Source organism: Martes martes, assembly GCF_963455335.1.
Source record: "Martes martes genome assembly, chromosome: 12".
NCBI classification, from domain to species: Eukaryota; Metazoa; Chordata; class Mammalia; order Carnivora; family Mustelidae; genus Martes; species Martes martes.
In genome coordinates, this window is record NC_137900.1 from 62,907,150 (window position 1) to 62,930,632 (window position 23,483).

A 23,483-nucleotide genomic window follows, 5' to 3' on the forward strand; every position below is an offset into this window, starting at 1 on the left:
AGGTGTGGCAGCCCCTGAGATGCCTGGAAGGGCACAGAGTAGTCAGGACTCTTGTCAGCTAATGGCAGAAGCTCAGCTCAAACTAGATTTAAGAGAAGAAGGAAACGTATGGCCTCCCATAACTGAAAGTGTGGAGGCGGTCAGCTCAGATGGCCATTGATCCAGTGGCTTCGTTGATAAAAGAACCAGGGCAAGGTCCCTCATTTTCTCTTAGCTCTGCTTTGATCTGTGTTAGCCTTGTAGTAAGGGGGGTTTCCTCCCGGTGGTGGCCCCCAGAATCTCTAAGCTTATACCCTCTTGGTTTAAGCTCATAGGAAAAAGAAATTTTCCTTTCTAATAATTCAAACCAAACTCCTGTTGTGATTCATTGGATCACATGGGACTACACGTCTTTCCAAAACCAATTCCTGTGGCTAGGCAATTAGAGTAAATGGATTGTTAAGCCTGTCACATATTCACCATTGGAACTAGGAAGTTGTTCAGGCTCACTTAACCACTAGGGCTGATGGGAGGGAGCAGGTTCCCAGAGAAAGACTGCTGTGCTCTTACCAACACAAGAGGACATAGCTCATGGCCAAGCAAAAGCACCTGGTCTTCAGGGACCTATCCCTGCCACTGCCACCATATACAAGGGGATGTGCCCCAGAGAAGGGATGTGGCTAGTCCAAGGTCATACAGTGGCAAGGCTCATACTTTGGTTAGAACTACATTTGCTTATGTGTAGCAGAAAATGGAAAACAACAGTGGGACACACAAGAGGGAGATTTCTTTCTTCTTCGTGTCAAAGAATTCTGCAGGCAGGCAGTTCATACTGACCTCACACTGCCACCATGGAAGTTGGCTGATCACCTGTCTTTCGGCTGCCATTCTTAGTGATTGTCATCATGAAAGCTGTTCACGTCCAAGGTAGATGCCGGTCGGGCTCCAGCTTGGACCAGCCACCATGTCTGCATTTTAGACACTGGGCAGATGAAAAGAAGGAAAGGCAGTGGGGTCCCTCCCAGCTGTGTCAATTCTACCTCAGCACCTTCCCCAAAATGCCATGCCACACTGTGGTCACATTTGATCAGCCCGTGCTTGGTCTTCCAGTCTTAGCTGTAAGAGTCAGAAGCCATAGCCCTTTAGTCTGCTGAGTCGCTGTATTGAGTAAAACAGTCTCTGTTCTTCAGAATGAGGGGAGAATGAAAACTGGGATCTGTCAGTGTTCTTTCTCTTCCCTGCATTCTAAGATGAAGCAGGAGCAATAAGGTTATTCTCAGAAGAATCAGGCATTTGCTACCAACCACAGCCTCTCTTTTCTTGTTATTTATTCATTCACAGGGAGACTAAAAAGTCCTGGTTCCAAACCAGAATCTATGAGTGGGATCCCTGCTTTCAGTTCCCAAGCAGAATGATTGGAACAACTGTGTTGGCTTTCATATGCCTGTACCTTGTAAGTAGATCTGAACAAATCCTTTTCTGTTTCATAAATGGGGTGGGGTTAGGGCAGGGGATATTCTTTAAAAGCTAGGTCAAAACTGAATCTCTGTAAATCAAAGAAGAACAATATTTTGACCCCTACCATTTTTACTCCAAGGATACTTTCACCCACATGGCAAATATTACTAATAAATATAATTGAATTATTTATGGAGGCTTCTGGTTATCAATTCTATGTAAAGAGTCTGCAAGATGCCACTGTATCCTAACAACAAGTAAAAACCTGAACAAACTGAAAAGTCAATAGTTCTTCTTAAATGCATAAGGAAAGAGAAGTCATGGTGCAAACCATTGTCCCTAAAATTGGAGACAGACAGGTGGATATGAGAACCACAATGGAACGGAGCAAATAAAATCTAGCAATGTCTGAAAAGGATTATATACCACAACTAAGTGGGATTTATCTCAGACATGCAAAGGTACAATATTAAAATTAATGCAATCAATCATATCAGTAACTGAAAGAAGAAAAACCACATGATCATATCAATGGATGCAGAAAAAGCATTTAACAAAATCCAATACCAGTTCATGAGAAAATTTTTCAGCAACCTAGTCATAGAGGGGATCTTTTTCAATATGAAAAAGAATATCAACAAAAAACCCTACAGCTAACATCATACTTCATGGTGAGAAGTTAGAAGCTTTCCCACCAAGATCAGGAAGAAGGCAAGACTGTTCCCTCTCACTGCTCAACATTTACTTAGGAAATCCTAGCTAAGTAATAAGACAAAAAAAGGAAATAAAAGCTATACTGATTGGGAAGGAAGAAGTTAAAATGTCTTTGTTCACAGATGACATGATTGTGTGTGTAGAAAATCCAAAAGAATCAACAAAAAAACTCCTGAAGGGGCACCTGCCCGGCTCAGTCAGTAGAGCATGTGACACTTGATCTTGGGGTTTTAAGTTTGAGCCCCACATTGGGTGCAGAGATTACTTAAAGTCTTAAAAAAAACTCAATTCTGGAACTAATAAGTAGTTATAGCAAGGTTTCAGGGTACAAGGTTAACATACAAAAGTCATTTGCTCTTTTATATATCAGCATTGGACAAGGGGAATTTGAAATTAAAAATACAGTATCGGGGCGCCTCGGTGGCTCAGTGGGTTAAGCCTCTGCCTTCGGCTCAGGTCGTGATCTCAGGGTCCTGGGATGGAGCCCCACATCGGGCTCTCTGCTCAGCGGGGAGCCTGCTCCCCCTACCCCCCCGCCTGCCTCTCTGCCCACTTGTGATCTCTGTCTGTCAAATAAATAAATAAAATCGTTTAAAAAATACAGTATCATTTACATTAGCATCCCCCTAAGAGAAATACTTACATGTAAATCTAATAAAAATATGTACAAGATCTATATGAGGAAAACTACAAACCTATGTTGAAAGGAATCAAATAAATACATGGAGATATAGTCTATATTCATGGTTGGAAAGACTTAATATTGTCAAGGTATCAGTACTTCTCAAATTGGTCTACATATATTGGGATTGATCTATATTGGAATTCAATTGCAATCTCAATCAGAATCCCAGGGAGTTAGGTTGTGGACATTGACAAAGTGGTTCTGAGGTTTTCAGGGAGAGGCAAAAGACTCATAATAGCCAACACAATTTTAAAGGAGAAGAAGAAAGTTGAAGGACTGACACCATTCAATTTCAAGACTTACTGCAAAGCTGCACTAATCATGACACTGTGGTGTTGGCAAAAGAATAGACAAATGAATCAGCGGACAGAATAGAGAGCTAAGAAATAGACCAACATAAATATAGTCAGCTTATCTTGGACAAAAGGGCGAAGGCAATACAATGGGGCAAAGGTTTTCTTTTTTTTTTATTAAAGATTTTTATTTATTTATTTGACAGACGGAGATCACAAGTAGGCAGAGAGGCTGGCAGAGAGAGGAAGGGAAGCAGGGTCCCCGCTGAGCAGAGAGCCCAATGTGGGGCTCGATCCCAGGACCCTGGGATCATGACCTGAGCTAAAGGCAGAGGCTTTAACCCACTGAGCCACCCAGGTGCCCCCAAAGAGTTTCTTTTTAATAAATGATGCTGGAACAACTGGACATCTGCATGCAAAAAAAAAAAAAAACCTAGACACAGACCTTCATAAATATTAACTTAAAATGGATCACAGACCTAAACGTCAAATGCAAAACTATAACTCCTAGAAGGTAAAATAGGAGAAAATCTAGTTGATTTTGGGTTTGATGATGACTTTTTATTTTTTTAGATGAAATGAAATTTATTATTGTTACTGTTTTTGGCATTATCAAGCATTTATTTGAGGGACTGATAAGTGTGAATTTATATATTTATGTATGTATGTATTTTTATTTTAATTCCAGTAGTTAACATATTATTTCAGATGTATTGTATAGTGATTCAACTATTCTGTATATCACCCAGTGCTCATCACAACAAGTGCACTCCTTATTCCCCTTCACTATTTCGCCTATCCCTCCACCCACCTCCCCCCTGGTAACCATCAGTTTGTTCTCTACATTGAAGTGGTGATGATATTTTAGATATGACACCAAAGACACAATCCATGAAAGGTTGATAAGGTGGGCTTCAATAAAATAAAAACATTTTTACTCTGCAAAAGACCTTGTCAAGAGAGCAAAAAGACAAGCCACATTGGGAGAAAATATTTGCAAAAGACACATCTGAGAAAGTCTGTTATTCAAAATATATAAAGAGTACTTAAAATTCAATAAGAAGGAAATAAATAACCATGTTGGAAAATGGACCCAAACCTTAATAGTCGCCTCCCAGAGAAGATAGACAGATGGCAAATAAGTTTTTGAAAACATGCTCTACAGGATATGTCCTCAGGAAAATGCAAATTAAGACAACAATGAGATACCACTACACACCTCTTAGAGTGGCAAAAATTCAAGACACTGACGACATCAAATACAGATAAGGGTGTGGAGCAACAGGAATCTCATTCATTGCTGGTGGAAATAAAAATGGTATGGCCACTTTGCAAGATACTTTGGTGAGTTCTGATAACTACATGTACTCTTACCATGTGATCCAGCAATCACCTTCCTTGGTATTTACCCACATGCACTAAAAACTTGGTATTTACCCACATGCACTAAAAACTTACACACAAAAACCTACACATGGATGTTTATAGCAGCTTTATACATGATTGCTAAAATATGAAAGTGACCTAGAACCCTTCAGTAGGTGAATGGATGAATAGTTTTTGGTATATCCAGACAATAGGATCCAATTCAGCACTAAAGTGAAATGACTTATCAAGTCATGAAAAGACATGGAAGAAACTTAGATGCTTGTTAGTAAGTGAAAGATGCCAATTTGAAAAGCTCACGCAATGTATGATTCCAACTGCATGAATTTTGGAAGGCAAAATTATGGAGACAGTAAAAGACCAGTGGGTTCCAGGTGTTGGGAAGAGGGAGGGATGAATAGGCAGAACACGAAAGATTTTTGAGGCAGTGGAAATACTTTGTATGATACTATTATGGTAGATGCATGTCATCAAAGGTTTGTTGAAATCCATAGAATGTGCGACACCAGGAGTGAACCCTAGTGTGAACTATGGGGTCTGGGTGATAATCATGTTTCAGCTTAGGTGTATTATTTAAGTTTGCTTTCTCAACAACCAAAGAATTTAAATGTTGGCATAATTTTGATTTTAATATTTTGCTAAGCACGGGATCAAAACATTTCATGTGGTCAAAGTTACCTGAGGTAAAATGTCTGAGTCAAAAGTGGAGTCAACCTGGAGAGATAGAAGTGGCAAGACCAAATCGTCTTCTGGATGATACCTATATATAAATTAATCCTGTGACTGAGTTTTAAATGAATGTGTTAGGTAATGCTGAAGTACCACGTAAACCCCTAAATTTCAGTGACTTAACACTATATATATTTTTGCCCACATAACAATGCTGAGTGGGTGGGGTTCATGTCTGGAGGGCAGCGGTCCTCTGCGTGTTACTCCATAACCCAGATTCTTCTGTCATGTTCCTCATTATCTCCAAGAACCCTCACCATCTGCATCCAGTCAGCAGAAGGGGGAGGTGCATGGAGAAATGCATGTGGAAGGTTTTCAAAGACCTGTGTGGACTGGCACACATTCCTTCCATTCCTCTTTCAGGGCAAGAACCATGTCATGTGGCCACGTCTAACTCAAGGGAGGCTGGAAAGGTAGTCCAGCTTTGCGCCCAAAGGGGAGAATGGATTTTAATGGACAACTGGAGTTCTCCACAATGTGAATAACCAACTTGAAGTTACTGTGTTCCTTAAGTCTTTGGTGGCTATCTACTGAATGCCAAGCACCATGCTAAGATAGAAGGCTATTTAAAACGAGAAAACTCTATGGGGCACCTGGGTGGCTCAGTGGATTAAAGCCTCTGCCTTTGGCTCAGGTCATGATCTCAGGGTCCTGGGATCAAGCCCCAGGATCATGGAAGAGAGAAGACAGCCGATTTCTCAGTCTTGGCCTAGGAGAGGCCCATGGTCTAAGAGAAGGGGATATGATGTGGTATGAAGTACTTGCCATGTAAAGAGAGATAAAAGGTGAAAGTGCTCTGAAAGCTGAGTGAATTATCCTAGATTGAGACACTGCCTGAAGATGGTAACATTTGGAGCAGCACATTCAAAGACAAACAAAATCTGGTTGATGAAGTAAAATGGTAGTAGGAACTCTAGAAGCTTTGGTATGATGGTAGGCATGGAGCCATGGAACCATGATGACAAGATGACGGGAGTGAGCACGTGTGACCTGCATACAGGAACCAGCACCTTCTCTAACATGGTTACCACCAAGACACCAGAAGGACAGTGGTGAGAGATACAGATGGAATTGTCCCCAAGGTCACTCCTTAGTCACAGTTAGGCATTCATTTCACTTGGATGTAATTAATGTTTGAAGAGTTCCTTGAGCCCTTGTAGGACCTAGTCTTGTGTGCTATTGGGTGAAGAAAAGAGTTTGGGCTGACTCCAAAGAAGTCCTCAAAGAAGTCACAGTCCCGCTCATGTTGGGATAGCCACTGTCCAGAGTCTATTTCAGATGAGTTTTGAGCTTCAAAGAGTTTTGACCTCAAAACCAAAGAGAGGTCCATGTGTTATTCACCTACTAGGCTGGACTCGGGTGTGACATTGAAATGTTTGCTGTTTGTACCAGTTCATTGTCATTGAGTTCTGCATGTTCGTGTACGTGAGAGATGAGCTGGATGTGTTTGAGGGGGAGCTGGAGAGCTACATCGCCTCTGTGAACCAGACGGGGACCCTGACCCCGGTCAGTCTGCAAGTGAAAGAGCTGATGAGCGTCACCAAAGGTAAAACCACCACACCTCCTTTGTTGGGAAAGTGTGGGAAACTGGGAGAAGGATTTGGAACTCGTGGCAGGTGCACCCCTGGTATAATTATTGCTGTAGCATTGCTATTATCTGCATGAGGTGCCTGGTTTGGGAGACAAGTGGGTTACAACTGGTCTATGCCTCCCTGGGTGACTGGAAGGCCAGTGGGGTTGGGATCTGGGCCATTCTGTTAAAATCTGTTTAGGGCTGAATTAAACATGCCCTGAGAATTTTCTCATTTTAAAGATTTTATTTATTTATTTGACGGACAGAGATCACAAGTAGGCAGAGAGCCAGGCAGAGAGAGAGAGGGAAGCAGGCTCCCTGCTGAGCAGAGAGCTGGATGTGGGGCTTGATCCCAGGACCCTGAGATCATGACCTGAGCCAAAGGCAAAGGCTTAACTCACTGAGCCACCCAGGTGCCCCACAGAGGTTTCTCATTTTAAATAGCCTATTTTGTTTTGATGCCAGTGGGAACAATTAAATCATCATCTCTTTTTCACTTTGGAAAAAATAAAACAGCAAGTCATGGCTTTTCGTTAGGATTATATGGAAATTTTATTTCTGCTGTTCATATGTGGTTTCTGGTTAGTGCGGACTGCTGTGACAAATTGCCATAGACTGGGTAGTAGGAACAACAAGCACTTACTCATTCCCCAGTTCTGGAGCCTGAGGAGTTCAAGGTGCCAGCAGGTCTGGTGTCTGGTGAGAGCCTGCTTCCTGATTTCCAGAGGGCCATCTCTTTGTATCCTCAGTGCTGGAGAGTAGGGAGAGGAAGCCGGCTGTCTCCTTTGTCTTATAATGGCACTAATCCCCAAAGCCACAACTCGACCTACCATCATGCTGGGGGTTAGGGTCTTGACGTACGAGTCTGTCCATAGCAGTCACTTCACCTTAAGATACCAGCTGTCTTTGAAAAAGACATTCTAATTCTTCGTCCATTGCCTAGGGAGGGAGGCGAGTTCTTCCCTCTTTCCTGCTGAGAAAGGCCCTAGACTAGATGTCAGGTAAACTCCCTGTCATCAGACAGGTCAGTTCCTCTCTCTTGTCCTCAGCTTCCTCATCTTTAAAGATTTTATTTATTTATTTGACAGACAGAGATCACAAGTAGGCAGAGAGGCAGGCAGAGAGAGAGAGAGGAGGAAGTAGGCTCCCTGCTAAGCAGAGAGCCTGATGCGGGGCTCGATCCCAGGACCCTGGGATCATGAACTGAGCCGAAGGCAGAGGCTTAACCCACTGAGCCACCCAGAAGCACCAGCTTCCTCATCTTTAAATGGGGGCTTGGAATGGGGTGGGAAGTGGTTTCCAAAAACCTCAGTAGCATCGACATTTAATGGCCATAAATTACCAAATGTTCCTTAAGTCGTGAAACAGGTGTTGCAAATGATATTTTTACTTGAGACACATAATCTGGTAGAGTACAGCAATCAGAAGGAAACAGATCTCCTGTGAATTATTTGAGGGAAATTCTCTTTCATACACGTGGCATGGAAGTTACTTTGATGTGAGCACTTCCATACCAACATACTTCACTGTTGCCCTTGAACATTCCCATTCATCTTTTTTTTTTAATATTTTATTTATTTATTTGACAGACAGAGATCACAAGTAGGCAGAGAGGCAGGCAGAGATAGAGGGGAGGAAGGAGGCTCCCCGCTGAGCAGGGAGCCCGATGAGGGGCTGGATCCCAGGATGCTGGGATCATGACCTGAGCTGAAGGCAGAGGCTTTGACCCACTGAGCTACCCAGGTGCCCCCCCCCTTCATCTTTAATATAGGTTCATGCTCAGGCTGAGGGGTCCCTGAGTACCACGCTCAGGAAGCCTGGTCTAATCTTTAAGTTCAGTCATACTGATTTTAAGTCATAGTTTTGAAAGTTTACATTTCTCCCCTCCTCTGGGCAACTTTGTAGCCAACCTCAGTTACTCACTCTGGGTGAACCCGGAGTAAATATATCACCATGTTCACTCGTGTTTTACCCCCTCTTCCGCGTATTTCTCTCATGTTTAGATACTTTGAGAGTCAAAACATAAAATTTTCGCTCCATCTTGATCTTTTTCTGCTTTAACACCGCTGTCCCCTGGCCGAGAGAGACTTTCAGGCTTCATCTTTGAAGATTAAACATTCATCTTTGGGACGATAAACATTAAATGAGAAGTGTGCCATCAGCCATGGTCTCGCTGCTGGCTGGAGTAAGTCTGCACTTGCTCTGCTCATGGCCAGACGCCTCCCATCCTTTCCTTCAAGGCTCGCTGTGCCCCTGGGGGTGAGATTTATGGGGGTTTACCCGCATCCTTTGTGATGGTTGAAGTTTGGGATATAGCCCTTACCTAATTCTGGTGATGCTGGGACAGAAACACATTTAAAACTTGGAAGGAATGGAGATCAGCTTTCTTTTTCCTTCTTTTTTTTTCATTTTATTTTATTTTATTTCTTTTCAGTGTTCCAAAATTCATTGTTTATGCATCACACCCAGTGCTCCATGCAATACGTGCCCTCCTTAGTACCCACCACCAGGCTCACCCAACCTCCCAACCCCCTCCACTCCAAAATCCTCAGTTTGTTTCTCAGAGTCCACAGTCTCTCATGGTTCGTCTCCCTCTCCGATTTCCCCCAACTCACTTCTCTCTCCATTTCCCCATGTCCTCTGTAATATTCCTTCTTCTCCACAAGTAAGTGAAACCATATGATAGTTGGCTCTCTCTGCTTGACTTATTTCACTCAGCATAATCTCTTCCAGTCCCATCCATGTTGATACAAAAGTTGGGTATTCAGCTTTTCTGATGGAGGCATAATACTCCATTGTATATATGGACCACATCTTCTTTACCCATTTGTCTGTTAAAGGGCATCTTGGTTCTTTCCACAGTTTGGCAACTGTGGCCATTGCTGCTATGAACATTGGGGTACAGATGGCCCTTCTTTTCACTACATTTGTATCTTTGGGGTAAATACCCAGTAGTGCAATTGCAGGGTCATACGGAAGCTCTATTTTTAATTTCTTAAGGAATCTCCACACTGTTTTCCGAAGTGGCTGCACCAACTTGCATTCCCACCAACAGTGTAAAAGGGTTCCCCTTTCTCCACATCCTCTCTAACACACGTTGTTTCCTGTCTTGCTAATTTTGGCTATTCTAACTGGTGTAAGGTGGTATCTCAATGTAGTTTTGATTTGAATCTCCCTGATGGTTAATGATGATGAACATTTTTTCATGTGTCTGTTAGCCATTTGTATGTCTTCTTTGGACAAGGGTCTTTTCATGTCTTCTGCCAATTTTTTGACGTGATTATCTGTTTTTTGTGTGTTGAGTTTGAGGAGTTCTTTATAGATATTTCCAAAGATATAACTCACACACCTCACAATCCATCCACTTAAAGTACAGTTTAGTGGTTTTAGTATATTCTCAGCCATCACTGTTGTGCAACCAATCACCACAATCAAATGTGGAACGTTTTCATCACCTTAAAAAGAAATCATAATCATTTGCAATCTCTCCTCATTTCCCCTCAACATTCCCAGTTCTAGGTTACCACTGTTTTCTGGCTCTGTGGATTTGGCTCTTCTGGACTTCTTATATAAATGGAATCCAACAATACAATTGTCTTTTTTTTCTTTTTTAAGATTTTATTTATTTATTTGACAGACAGAGATCACAAGTAGGCAGAGATGCAGGCAGAGAGAGAGGAGGAAGCAGGCTTCCCGCTGAGTGAGAGCCCGATGTGGGGCTCCATCCCAGGACCCTGAGATCATGACCTGAGCCGAAGGCAGAGGCTTTAACCCACTGAGCCACCCAGGCGCCCCTACAATGGTCTTTTTTGATTGGCTTCTCTCACGTAGCAAATGTTTACAAAGTTCATCTATGTCATGGCATGCGACCAAACTTCATTATTTTTTATTGCTGGAGTTTATTCTGTTGTATGAATATACCACATTGTGTTGATCCAGTCATCGGTTGATGGAGATCTGGGTTGTTTCAACTTTCTGGCTATTATGAGTAATATTTCTGTGAACATTCATCTCCAAGGTTTTCATATATTTTCATATGTCTTGGATATATACCTAGGAGTGGAATTCTGGATCGTATGGTAACTATGTTTAACCTTTCAAGGAATTGCCGGACTATTTTCAGAAGCACCTGCCTCACTGTGTGTTACCACCAGTGATGTGTCAGGGATCCAGTTTCTCCATATCTTCACCAACACATGTTGATATGTTTTTTGTCTTTTAATAACAGCGATCTAGGAAGTGTGAAATGGCATCTTATTGTGGTTTTGGTTTTCATTTCCCTGATGTCTAAGGATGTTGACTGGGATGGGACTGGAGGAGACTGGCCATTTGTACATCTTCTGTTTATCTCCATGGAGATTCTTTGCCTATTTCTAAATTATCACAGAGCTGTCAGAATTCTTTATATTACACATAAATCCCTTAAAAGAGATACAATTTGCAAGAATTTTTCTCTCAGTCTGTGGGTTGCTTTTTCTCTTTTTTGACAGTGTCCTTTGAAACACAGATGGTTTTAATTTTGATGGAGTTCAGCATAGTCATTTTTCTTTCATCACATGTGTGCATCCAAGAAAACATTGCCTAACTTGAGGTCACAAAGATTTATTCTCCTGTTTCCTTTAGAGACTTGTACAACTTTAGCTTTTACATTTAAACCTATCATCCCCTTTTGAGTTAATTTTTGTATACGCTGTGAGGTAAGGTTCTCACTTCGTTGGTTTCCATGTGAATATCAGTTACCCCGGTGCCATTTGTAGAACAGCATATTCTTCCCCCATTGAATTGTCTTTTTCATCCTTGTTGAAAGTACGCTGATGGTGAGGATTTACTTCTGGATTCTCAGGTTATCACACTGATCTATTTATCCTTATGGCAGTACCACACTGTCCTCATTACTGTAGCTTTGTAGTAAGTTTAAAATCAAGAAATGTGAGTCCTGAAATTTTCTTCTTCCTTTTCAAGATTATATTGCCTATTCTAGGTCTCTTCATTTTCATATGAATTTTAAGATTAGCTTGTCGATTTATGCAAAATTGCCATTGGAATTTTGAGAAGGATTAGATTGAATCTTTAGATCGGTTCAGGGAGTATTGCCGTGTTAGCAAAGAGCATCCTGTACAGGAACACAGCATGTCTATGGATCGAAATCTTCTTTAATTTCTTTCAACAGTCTTTTGTAGTTTCCAGTGTACAGGTTGCATACTTCTTCCGTTTATTCTTAAGTATTTTATTCTTTTTGATACTAATGCAAGCATATTTTCATTTTGTTCATTGCCAGTGCCTAGAAATACAGTTGATTTTTATATATTTGTCTTGTATCCTGCAAGCTTGCTGAACTTGTTTATTAATGAGTTTTAATCTTTTCTGTTTGTTCATTCCATAGAATTTTTTAAATATAAGAATATGTCACTGGTGAACAGAGGTAGTTTTATTTTTTTCCTTTGCAGACTGGCTGCATTTTTTTGCCCAATTTCCCTGGCTAGACCCTCCAGTACGATGTTGGGTAGAATTGGCAAGAGTGGACATTGATTTTCTTATACCTGAACTTAGGGGGGAAACCAATCAGTCTTTTGCTGTTAAACGTGGTGTTAGCTCTGGGGGTTTTTTTGTTTTTTTTTTTTTGTTTTTTTTGCAAATGCTCTATATCGGGTTTAGGAAGTTCTCTTCTATTTCTACTCTATGAAGTATTTTTCATTATGAAGAGGTGTTGGATTTTTTAGAATGGTTTTTGGCCTGACTGCTAAACAGCTTGTCCGGAAGCTTCTCTATGTACACATCATTCCCCTTCCCTGTTTCTCCCCCATACCTTGCTCCCAAGCACACAGGATCACGTGAAAGCAGATTAGATACAACATATTAAAGACTTGCCAAAAGAGGGACGAAAGACGTCAGTCAAGACCTCTTGACTCCAATTACCCTTGCGCAGGGTTGCTTTTTACCGGGGGTGGCAAAGAGAAGTCAACTACGAGTCATTTTACAAGGGCGGGAGGTGACTGGGATGTGTACACTCCTTCATTTTCTCTTCCCATTACTTACTGTAGATGGAAAATCTTAATACCAAAGGAGAGGCTTGTGCAAGAAGTAAAGCATAGCAGGGCGTGTGTGTGTCTGAAATGAGACAGAAATAGAAGAAATAGAAACAAAACTGTATGTACACAAGAAATGTGTTAAAGGAAGTAAAATGTATCACCCAGCCCTTTCTGATGTGAACAGTTGTATTTTGAAAATAATGTTACTGGCTCATATTCTCAGGCCTCTCCCGTGACTTCTTCTGTTTCAGGAGTCTGGCTGGTGACCATCTTGCCCGCCTCCCTCACGTGCGTGAGCTATCTGTTCCACATATTGGCCTGTTACAGGTAAGAGGGCTCTGGGAGTCATTGGTGTGTCTTCAGCTAGAATTTTCTAGAAATTCCTGAGTAGTAACAGCAGTGTCCAAATTGGAACCAGGAATGTGTATGCCATCCAGGAAGAGCCACATTTATTGGTTGTAAAACAGAAAGCCCCAAACCAAAAAATCTATTGATCTGAGCTTCTGCTATAAGCTTGACATTGTGCTTAGAATATTTTGATTTTCAGGAACACCTGAGTGGCTCAGTTGATCAAGCAGCCATCTCTCGGTTTCAGCCCAGGTCATGATCTCAGGGTTCTGGGATCGAGCCCCGCTCAGTGGGGAGTCTGCTTCCCTCCTTCTCCCTCTCCCTTTGCTCCTCCCCTGACATGCATATGTGATCTATCTCTCTCTCTCCCTCAAATAAATAAATAAATAAATCTTTTTTAAAAAAAGAATTCTTTTGATTTTCACCACAACCTGAGAGGCACTTCCATCTCTCTTTTAACAGCTGAGAAGGCTGAGACAAAAGACAAAAGAACACACCCGTGCCATTAGCAGCTGGCCATGTCTTCTGCCCTGAGATGCCTTATCACGTCTTGTACGCTCAGCATCTCTGTTGGGGCTCAGACTTGCCCTGCTCCCCAGGACTAACCACAGTGGGTTCCTAGCAGGTGCATCTGGCTCCGGGGGGGTACCAAAGGAGATCAGGTCAAGGACACTGGGTACACGAGTCTTTAGAAGAGCAGAGCAGCAGGAGGGGATGGCCTTGAATATGTAGTGAGCATTTCACTGCAGATAGTGGTTGAATTTTTGGTATCTGCCTTCTCTCCTCTCTCTCTGTCTGTCTCTCAGTATCTCTCTGTCTCTCAGTTCTTCTTCCCTCCCCCGACCTTAGTCTCTAAGTCACATGCAGTCACAGGAGGCCTAGGGCCATCTCTTACTGCCTCCCCTTCCCCGGAGCATCCTGCCTTTACAGCCTCCCCATCTGGCTGCCCAAAGTGTGGGTCTCTTGCAGATGGCAGGCAAGTAAGTACTCTCCTGGTACAAAGAAGCCCCAGTTCTCCATCACAGCCCTAGCTTGCTCCCTCTCTCTGCTTTCTTGTCGCCGGATCCTGTAGGTGAACTGGACACTGCCACTCTCCCCTGCCCTCCCTGATGCAGAGATATGGCCCACAAGTGCCTGGGAGATGATCAGTGAGACATTGAACCACAATCAGTCACAACCACCTTTTAGAACTGGCTGTGCTGACATGGTAGAGGGCACAGGTATGGGAGGCCTTATTCTTGTCCAGTCTGGCCCCTTCCTCCCATGAGGGACTGTCATGAGGACTGATGACCCCCGTCCTGTCTGCTTTACAGGACCATGGGGCAAAGGAAATAGTGGATGAGAAAACTCTACAACCAGATAGCACTAGCACTGTGCTTGTATTTTTATTTTCTTAGAATTAGTCTAATCTCTTTTTTAAAAAAAAGTTATAAAAATATTTAATGTAAAATCCTTCTCCCATTCAGATCCCAGTTTGTTGCCCCAGAGCTAAGCATTATTCATTTTCTGTATCCTTCCAGAAATCGTCTGTGCCTCGTGCAAATATATCTGTGTTTGTATTCCTGGTGGCATGCTCTACTCCAGGCTGCCAAGCTGAGACAATGAAGCTCACAGATGCAATTTTGAATTTTCTAATAGACACTAACTTTTAACTTTAAAAAGTTAAAAAAGGAGATGAAAATAATTTAATATATTTTACTGAACCTAACAGAACCCCAAATCATCTTTTTTTTTTAAACTTTTTTTTAAAGATTTTATTTATTTATTTGTCAGAGAGAGTGAGCACAAGCAGGCAAAGTGGCAGGCAGAGGCAGAGAAAGAAGCAGGCTCCCCACTGAGCAAGGAGCCCGATGCGGGACTCAATCCCAGGAGCCTGGGATCATGACCTGAGCCAAAGGCAGTGGCTTAACTGACTGAGCCACCCAGGCATCCCCCCAAATCATCTTTTTGTCATGTAATAAATGTACAAACTTTTTTTTCAAGATTTTATTTATTTATTTGACAGAGAGAGATTCAGTGAGAGAGGTAACACAAGCAGGGGCAGAGGGAGAGGGAGAAGCTGGCTCCCTGCTGAGCAGGGAGCCCAATGTGGGGCTCGATCCCAGGACCCTGGGATCATGACCTGAACTGAAGCCAGATGCTTAACAACCGAGCCACCCAGATGCCCCAAGTATGCAAACTATTAATGACATGTTTACATTCTTTATTTCATACTGAGTCTTCCCAATTTAGTGGTCATAAAATTGCAAAACATCCTGGAAAATGCTGGAGATAGGATGTTAGGAGAAAGACAGGACATAGATGAGAATGCACCATGAACATAACCATTGCTAACCTAATCTTTACTCAAAGGGCCAGGCCGAGAGCAGTTTGCAGGGGTGCTGGGAGCATGAGGGGCTGTGGTCCCTTTTTCAGTTTCCTTTATGTTGTTATAAGGTGGACCTATTATTAAATATGGGTTTCCATTATTACCTGTTTTAAAATATTATTACATAAGTAATACATATTCATCACAGTACAAATAAGAAAACAGAGCAAATTGAAAAAAATAAAAGCCGCACACAGAGAGTCTCAACTTCCACATTTAGTCACCATGAAGACTAGGTAACTACATATTATTTTTACAAACTATATTAAGATTTTTAAATCATCAGGGAAACACATGACTGTGTTAAGACCACAATGAGGCATCACCTCACATCAGTTCGAATGGCTAGTTTAGTCCCCAACCACAAGAAGTAGCCAGTATGGGTGAGGATGTGGTGAAAATGAAGCCTTCGTGCACTGTTGGTGGGGATGCAAATTGTGCAGCCGCTGTGGAAAACAGCATGGAGGTCCCTCAAAAAAGTAAAAATAGAACTATCAGATGATCCAACAACTTCATTCCCGGGTATTTATGGGAAGAAAACAAAAATCTTATTTTGGAAACATATTTGCACCCCCATGTTTATTGCCACATTATTTATAATATTCAAGATATGAAAATAACCTAGGTGCCCATTGATGGATGGAAGGGGCAAAGAAGATGCGATGCGATACACACACACACACACACACACACACACACACACACACACAGTGGAATACCATTCAGCCATAAAAACAAATGAAATCTTGCCATTTGCAGAACATGGATAGACCTTAAAAGGTGTTATGCTTAGTGAAGTAAGCCAGACAGGGAAGGATAAATACTGTATGATCTCACTTATATGTGGAATCTAAAACAAAACAAAAATCCAAGCTCACAGATGCAAAGAACAGATTTGAGGTTGTCAGAGGCGGGGTTGGGGGGGTTGGTGAAGGGACTCAAAAGGTATAAGCTTCCAGTTATAGAATAAATATCATGGGGATGTAATACATAGCCCAGAAGCTCTAGGTAATAGTGCTGTGTTGCAGATTTACAAGCTGGGGAGTATAGATCTTAAAAGCTCTCATCACAAGAAAAAAATCTTATAACTATGTAAGATGATGGATGTTAACTAGACTCATCATGGTGACCATTTTGCAATATACACTTAAATCATTATGTTGTACGCCTGAACCTAATATAATGTTATATGTCAACTATATCTCAATTTAAAAAGTATTTTGAAAGTATTTTTAAGTCTGATGAGAACGTCCCAGGAGCTGTGGTCAACACAGGGAAGCCAAGCCGGCCACCATCTCCCTCCACTGGCTTTTCTGTCTACATCTCTTGAGCTCGAAGTGCATAAACAGCTGTGGCCATGAACATTCCTGACTTCCCGCTTTTTCCTCTAGAAAGCACATGAAGAGGTTGTGGGCAGGAAAGAAACACTTTCTCCCTTTGAAGTTCCATAATCCTTCCTCGGCGGAGAGTGTGGTGAGTTCTCTGAGGCCTCACTCTGCTCTGAGACCGAGGGGTTGGCCGAATCCTGGTGTCCAGCGGCTGGGACGGGGGCAGCAGCCTCAGGGAGGAAGAGCCCGGACAGGGAATCCATGGGCCTCACTTCTGCTGCTGGGTGAGCCATCTGGCCCTTGGTCTCCTCTTCTGTAAAACGATGACAGTCATCGTTTGATGACCTGTCTTGGTTTGTGGGTCGGTGAACCTCCGATGAGACAGGGACGCTTGACCCATGTGTTAGAGGTGATCAGTGTTTTCTCCCCTCTGAGACCTTTCTTCTTTTTAAATCCCAGGTGGCCATTGCAAGGTACTCTGGCTGGCAAATAGCCTACATGCTGTGGGGTAAGTGTCTTCACGTGACCTATTGTAGCTCAACACCCATTCCCCAGGTGCCTGCAGAGTCCTAGCTGTGGGTGGAGAGAAGAGAGGTCATCCCAGGCAGAAGACACAGCGCAAGCAACAATGCCAGGACCTTCGGTGGGAAGAGGCTCGAGGGGGGACTTCAGGGAGGGCCAGGTATGACCGGGTCAAGAAGGGCCTCAGGTGACCGTGCGTTCCCTTGGCCCCCAGGCTACCTCATCATCCACGTGGTGCAGAGCCTCTGTGGCATCCTGATCATGTACAGCCTGGTGTTGCCTGTCATCCACAACCAGGGCCTGGAGATGCTCCAAGGACTGGGCATTGGGACGTAAGTGCTGGGTGGGCTCTCTGTCCGTGCCCGGGGCCTTGGAGCTCCTGTTCAAATTGCCCCTTCCCTGTTGGGATCTCACTAATTCCTGGACCCACGTTCTCAGCTCTGACCCAAGGATGGGCCAGATTAGCAACTCATCACCATGGGAACCTTACAGTTCACAGAATGTTTGCATTCTCGCTGGTCAGTGGGGGTGCTCACAGTTGTGTCTGTGAGGGAGACACATGTGTCCATTTCATAGCCGGGAAGATTGAGGTTCAGGGAGGTGACATGGGAGTCAGGGCAGTATAGTGGAAGGAGAGAGGAGAAAACCTGAACTTAGGTTCTCGATCAGCTGTGTGACCTTGGGTGAACTGCTTCTCTGAGCCTTAGTTTACCCCTATGGAAGGTAAAAGTGAAGGTTCACATTACTGAGAATTCACTGTGCATCTTTTGTCTTAAGAACCCTTGGAAGGTTGAATCTCGTATTAAGGCCCATTTTTCACACAAGGAAGCAGAGGCACAGAGGCCTCACAGTATGTCCAAGGAGGGGCAGAGGCAGGGTTGGGAGCTAGCCACCTGAAGCCAAGGCCCCATTTAAGCGCCCCACACGGCCGCTCGGGGAAGCAAACACAGGATGTGGCCCTCTCTGGGAACTCCTGCTCTGAGCTCCTTGGTTCCATTCTCCCCTAGAGCCACGTGGGAGGCTGGGCAGAGCCTGCTTGTCCACTCTCAGGGCCTTCATGAACTCTCGAAAAACCCCATCCTTTTCATTGATTTCCATGCTGTTAAACACGCAGCTTAGCCGTCACGTGTAATTAAAACCTGAACTTCCGGTCTGGAGTCACAAGACTTGACCATGCGGCTTTGAGAAAGCGGTCCGCCCTTCGTGAGCCTGTTTTCTCATCAGACAGTGGGTGTGAGAATGCTCTGGAGGCATAAAGCACAGAGCCGGGGCTCCTGTTGTCCCAGCAGACTGGCCGGTCCCTGTCCTCTCTGTCACCAGGCACTGGAAGAGGGCTTGGACAAGGCCACCTCAGGACCGTCTCGCCCTGTGTTTCAGCCTCACCATAGCCATCGTCCTGGGTCTCATGGTCCTGCAGGTGTGGATCGCCGCCACCTTCTTCCTGCAGCCGAAGATGAGCGCAGCTGACAGGCAGAAGCCCTTGGCGCTCAACAACAGGTGGGGTAAAGAAGGGAATGGGGATCGGAGGCTTGGACTTCAGCAGCCTCTCGCTCCTTCCTCTTCCCCCTTGGCAGGTTCCCGGGTGGAGGGTGCTCTCCCTGAGAGGGCGAGGGGTGGTGGTTCAGGAGCGGCCTCTGGGACCCAACTGCCTGGGTCCAAATCCTGGATCCACCCCTAATGGGCGATGGCACTGTATGTGGCTTTCCAGAACACCCATGAATGGTAGTTTCCTCATTTTGCAAATAATTGTGCACCTCAGAGAGGTATTTGGAGCATGAACTGTGTTCCATTATGCACTTAGAACAAGAGCGCCTGGTCCGAGGTGATCCTTTGTGGTTCACTCATTCAAAGCCCTTCACTCAGGAAGGAAACAAAGCCGGCACTAAGGATACAGAGGTATCCCTCCGTGACCTGCTTGCAGAAGCTCCCAGTCCACAGGGGCCAGCAGACACAGACACATGGCGACAACTCCGGAGGGTGGGGGGGTTGGTAACAGCCTCATGAGAGCAAGGCAGGTAATGGAGAAAGAGAGACAGGAATGGTTCATTCAATGGCAAGTGGGACGTTTGAGCTGAGTGCAGTAGGCTGGTGGGATTCCGGTAGGTAACGCTGAGGAGAGTGCGTGGCCAGCAGCCCTCAGTGGTCCAGATGGAGGCAGCTGGCCACGGAAAGGGCAAGACCTGTTGAGAGAACAGTGAGAATTCAATATGGCGACCATGCAGCGGCCTTGGATGGTGAGGGGCGGGGTGTGGGGGTGTACAGAGTGATGACCCCAGGAAGGCCCCTCCTAGAGATGGCCCAGACATCCAGAATGCCCAAGTTGGGGCCTTATCCCACCCACAGGCAACAGGAAACCACACAATCTAGGAAGTTTCCCCTGGAGGACTTGGAACAGTTCAGCGGGGGAAGGGGGAGGGGGGCAGGTCATTGTGACAATAGACAGTGGGAAAGCCACAACCTCTGCTGTAACCACAAAGCCGGCTGTGGCCACATGAGATTTCTTGTGGTACAGGAAACCTTAAAACCCAAGGATCCCATGAAACATCACAGCCACCATTGACAATCTGCACTGTATCTGAGCCCATCCCCAGACCAGTGCCGTGTGGCGGGGACAATCAAGGTCACACGGCTCAGAGACGGGAGCTGCAGGATTTGACCCCAGGCCCCGGGGCCCTGAGCCAGCATGCGCAGCCGCCTCCTCCTGCTCAAAGCCTGCTGCCCCTCTGCCTGCTTCTGTTTGCAGGAAAGCATTCCACAACTTCAACTACTTTCTGTTCTTCTACAACGTACTGCTGGGCCTGGGCGCCTGTCTCTCCAGGCTGCTCATCAGCTGCGTCCTGGGCACGTGGCTGATCGCACGCATCGACAGGACCATCATGCAGAACGGCTACGAGGGGGCAGACATGGGTGAGTGGCTGATCCCCTGTGGCTATGCATTGAGTGGGGGGCTGGGGTTGGGGACAGAGGGGGGCGCTGCTCTTGCAGCTTTCTGGAAGTCACCTGCCAGTCGGTCCCGGAGGCCTGGACTTTATACCCTCCTCCTACCCAGAGCTCAGCTTTCATGGAGGCTCTAACACTGAGCAGAAACAAAGCATTCAGCCTAATGGTCAGAGGAGAATTCAGGCTAGTAAACAGCTAAATATTTGACAGACCTTCCCGGTATCATGGAAAGCGGTAAGAAGTACTAGAACTCCATCTGAACAGTTAGAAGGTAACTAATTTACCTGAACATTTTAAGGAAGAATACGTGTTAGAATTAACAGTGTCGTTAGCTGGAAACATAGTTAAGAAAATGGTCTGTTCTGTTGAAAAGACTCCCAAATCAAGCCATTTCTGTAGAGCAAAAATCATCTTGGTTTTCTTTCTGACCTGTGTCCATTCATCCACTCCCCCATTGCTTGTATGCCTGGCAGCCTCTCCGTACAAGCCACAGCGTTCCTCCCGCTTTCGTCTTGGGTCTCTGCAAAAGGGAGGGATTAGAATGCCAGCTTGAGAACCCTTCCAGCTCTTTGTACCTGATTTTCTAGATTCTCAGTGAAAACAGCACTGTTGAGGAACAACGTGGCACAGGCTCGCGCGTCCCAGGACAGGACAGAGGGCGTGCTGCCCGGCCTGACTTGCCTTGTGCGTTTCAGGGTTCAGTGCCTGGATCGGCATGCTCTATGTGGATCATTATCATACCAACCCTGTCCTAGTCAGCTTCTGTCACATCCTGATCACAGGGCACAGGGAGAGGAAGCTGCAGCGGTCCATCAAATACTGGTGCCTAAATCAGTCAACAGGTAAGCCTCCTGTTTGAACCTATGCTGGGGTTGGACAACAGGCAATGAGGACCCTAAGGCTTCTCTGGGAGCCCCGATGACATGGCCCAGCTTCCCTCTTCCTCCATACTCTGTGCCCTGGGGAGCCTTCTACCGAGGAGACCAGGAGGCTTAGCACGCAGCCAGCCTGGCCAGGGGACCCTGGAGGCCTGTGTCCTTGTCCTTCTAAGTGGGCTCCTCCCATGTTCCCAGGAAGGAGCCCTAGTTCTGCTGTCTGTGTCCTCCAGTCCCACCCACATCCCATGCCAGATGCCCTCCAACATGGGGCTCTGTTTGGTTACACCAAGCTCTTCTAGCTACCATTCTCTGCTCCCTTGAGGGTCAAGACTGCCTACCCCACCCCTCCCACCCTTATTACTCTGCTCTGCCTTCTGCTGGGAAGCCCACCACTTAGCCACGTCTTGTGAGCACTGGTCTGCACTATGTTCATCACTGTTCCCAACTGCAGACATCCGGCTCTGGCACAAACTCACATCCCTCCAGCCGCCCTCATGTCCCCAGAAGTCCCTGTCCAGCTCCTTCTCCTGTACCCCACACCTACCAGTCAGCTTCTCCTAGAGCTCCTGAGAACAGAGACAAGCGCCCCATCCCCCAAGTCTGTCTGCTCTGGTTCACTCCTAGGTCCCCGAATCTCAGCCAGGTCCAGGACGAGGTGGCTCCTGCTGCAGACCCTGGTCAACAACCCCAGACTTGTCATGCTCAGAAAGGCAAGACCAGGTCACGGCTCCCGGGACTTTACCCAGATCCTGCTGACGTGCTCAGAGAGCTGACAGTAACCTCCGATGTTGCTGCGAGGCCATTCCAGCACGACTGCCCCTGAGACGAGGCCCAGGCTCCCAGCTGCTGTCCCCCGCAGTGTGAGGGGATACAGTCACTGTCATGGGATGGCACGTGGGCTGAACCACAAAGTCTCAGGTCTAATAATCCAGTTCCTTGGTAAAAAGATCAAGAACTAAAGAGAATTTCTGTTGAACAGTCTTTTCTCAATAATGATTTCCACTATCCATGGTTAGGAGATAGCACTGGGGATTTCTGTGCGGACAAGCACTCAGTTTGACGACAGGATAAAACTTTGTGAAGAAAGTGGTAAAATGTCTACACCAGGAGAACTTAACTGTTTAAAACAGTTTTTCTCTAGAAGAAAGTGTGGCCTTAATCCAAGAGGATCCTCATTGCTTCCCCCTTTCCAGGCCTTCTGATGGTGGGAGAGATGCAGACAGGGCCTAAGCAGGGGGTGTGTAGGGGCATTCTGGGGGTCAGGAGAGAGGCAGGAGGCCAGTTCTGGGTCTCTGTACACTTGGAAACCCTCCAATTCCATCCAGGTCCTATCTATTCTCAGAGATGGGTGTAAATAGCTCCCCCTCAGGAAGTGGGACTTACCCCACCCACCAAATGGATGGGTCTCCCACTTCTCTGTTATCAAACTCCCAGGGAGTGTCCTGCCTGGGGCGGGGGTGGGGGCTCTGATTCCCGCCCCCCAAACCCCCTCAATACTCCCCCTGCAGTGAGTTCGAGAGATAGTCACCTCATTCCTTTTCTGGAGGTTGATCTGGTTCCCCTGGGAAGCAGACAGCCAGGGCCCATCAGAAAGAGGCCCCCATCCCATAACTAGCCTCCCTTCCCCACCCCTTCTCAGGATGCACTACTGCCAAGGCCCTCCAGGGGGCAGGGCATGAACAGATAACAGGACTGGGACGGAGGCCAGGCTCTGGGCTCCAGAGAAGCGGGGAGGTGAGAGTTGAAGCTCAGGGACACGCTGGCACAACCCACTCTGACGACAGACAGGGAGACTAAGGTCTCAGGCAGGAAGTGACTGCCCAGCCACTTATGTGTCGCCTGACTTGAGGAACCCCACATTTCTCTCCCCTCCATGGGCATTTCCTAAAGGAGAGGCTGAGTCCCACTTGGGCAGCTTTGCTGTGGGGCAGCCCTGGGAACCATGACATGAGGCTTACGTGGTGCCTCCATTCAGTCCTCCCTAAGAGGAGCATCAAACCCAGGCATGGGAGAGGCCTGTCAGGTGCTGTGACCTCAGGACTCAGTAGGTGGCTCTCTCCTCCCAAATCCTGTGATCCTGGCCCAGCTGTCCTACCCCCAGGTTCTCTGGCCTCCAGATAATCCTGCATCGCAAGGTCAGTGAGAAACATGCCAAGGAAGGAGAACATCAGCGCGGGAGTGGGGATGAGCTCTGGCTCTCAGGTGCCCCCAGGGACCGTCCCCTGAAAATGCCTCAACCTCCACCCCAGGGTT

The 23,483-nt window shown here is 45.6% G+C and overlaps 1 protein-coding gene across 4 annotated transcripts in view; it reads left to right on the plus strand.

The window, feature by feature from the left end:
• LOC308352798 (stimulated by retinoic acid gene 6 protein-like) overlaps positions 1 to 22,206 on the plus strand; it is a 48,971-nt gene extending 26,765 nt beyond the window's left edge. For 2 of the 4 annotated variants that reach the window (XM_080819182.1, XM_080819180.1), the window contains 10 exons: positions 1,321 to 1,432; positions 6,637 to 6,790; positions 13,098 to 13,173; positions 16,954 to 17,035; positions 17,350 to 17,398; positions 17,627 to 17,744; positions 18,790 to 18,909; positions 20,156 to 20,319; positions 21,048 to 21,194; positions 21,855 to 22,206. In XM_080819182.1, coding sequence (XP_080675308.1) covers positions 1,321 to 1,432; positions 6,637 to 6,790; positions 13,098 to 13,173; positions 16,954 to 17,035; positions 17,350 to 17,398; positions 17,627 to 17,744; positions 18,790 to 18,909; positions 20,156 to 20,319; positions 21,048 to 21,194; positions 21,855 to 22,003 — 1,171 coding nt within the window. In that variant the 3' untranslated portion in view covers positions 22,004 to 22,206. Of the gene's footprint in view, positions 1 to 1,320; positions 1,433 to 6,636; positions 6,791 to 13,097; positions 13,174 to 16,953; positions 17,036 to 17,349; positions 17,399 to 17,626; positions 17,745 to 18,732; positions 18,910 to 20,155; positions 20,320 to 21,047; positions 21,195 to 21,854 lie in introns of all 4 variants that reach the window. The other 2 variants (XM_080819179.1, XM_080819181.1) reach the window with 1 other exon arrangement.
• The last annotated feature ends 1,277 nt before the right edge of the window (positions 22,207 to 23,483 follow it).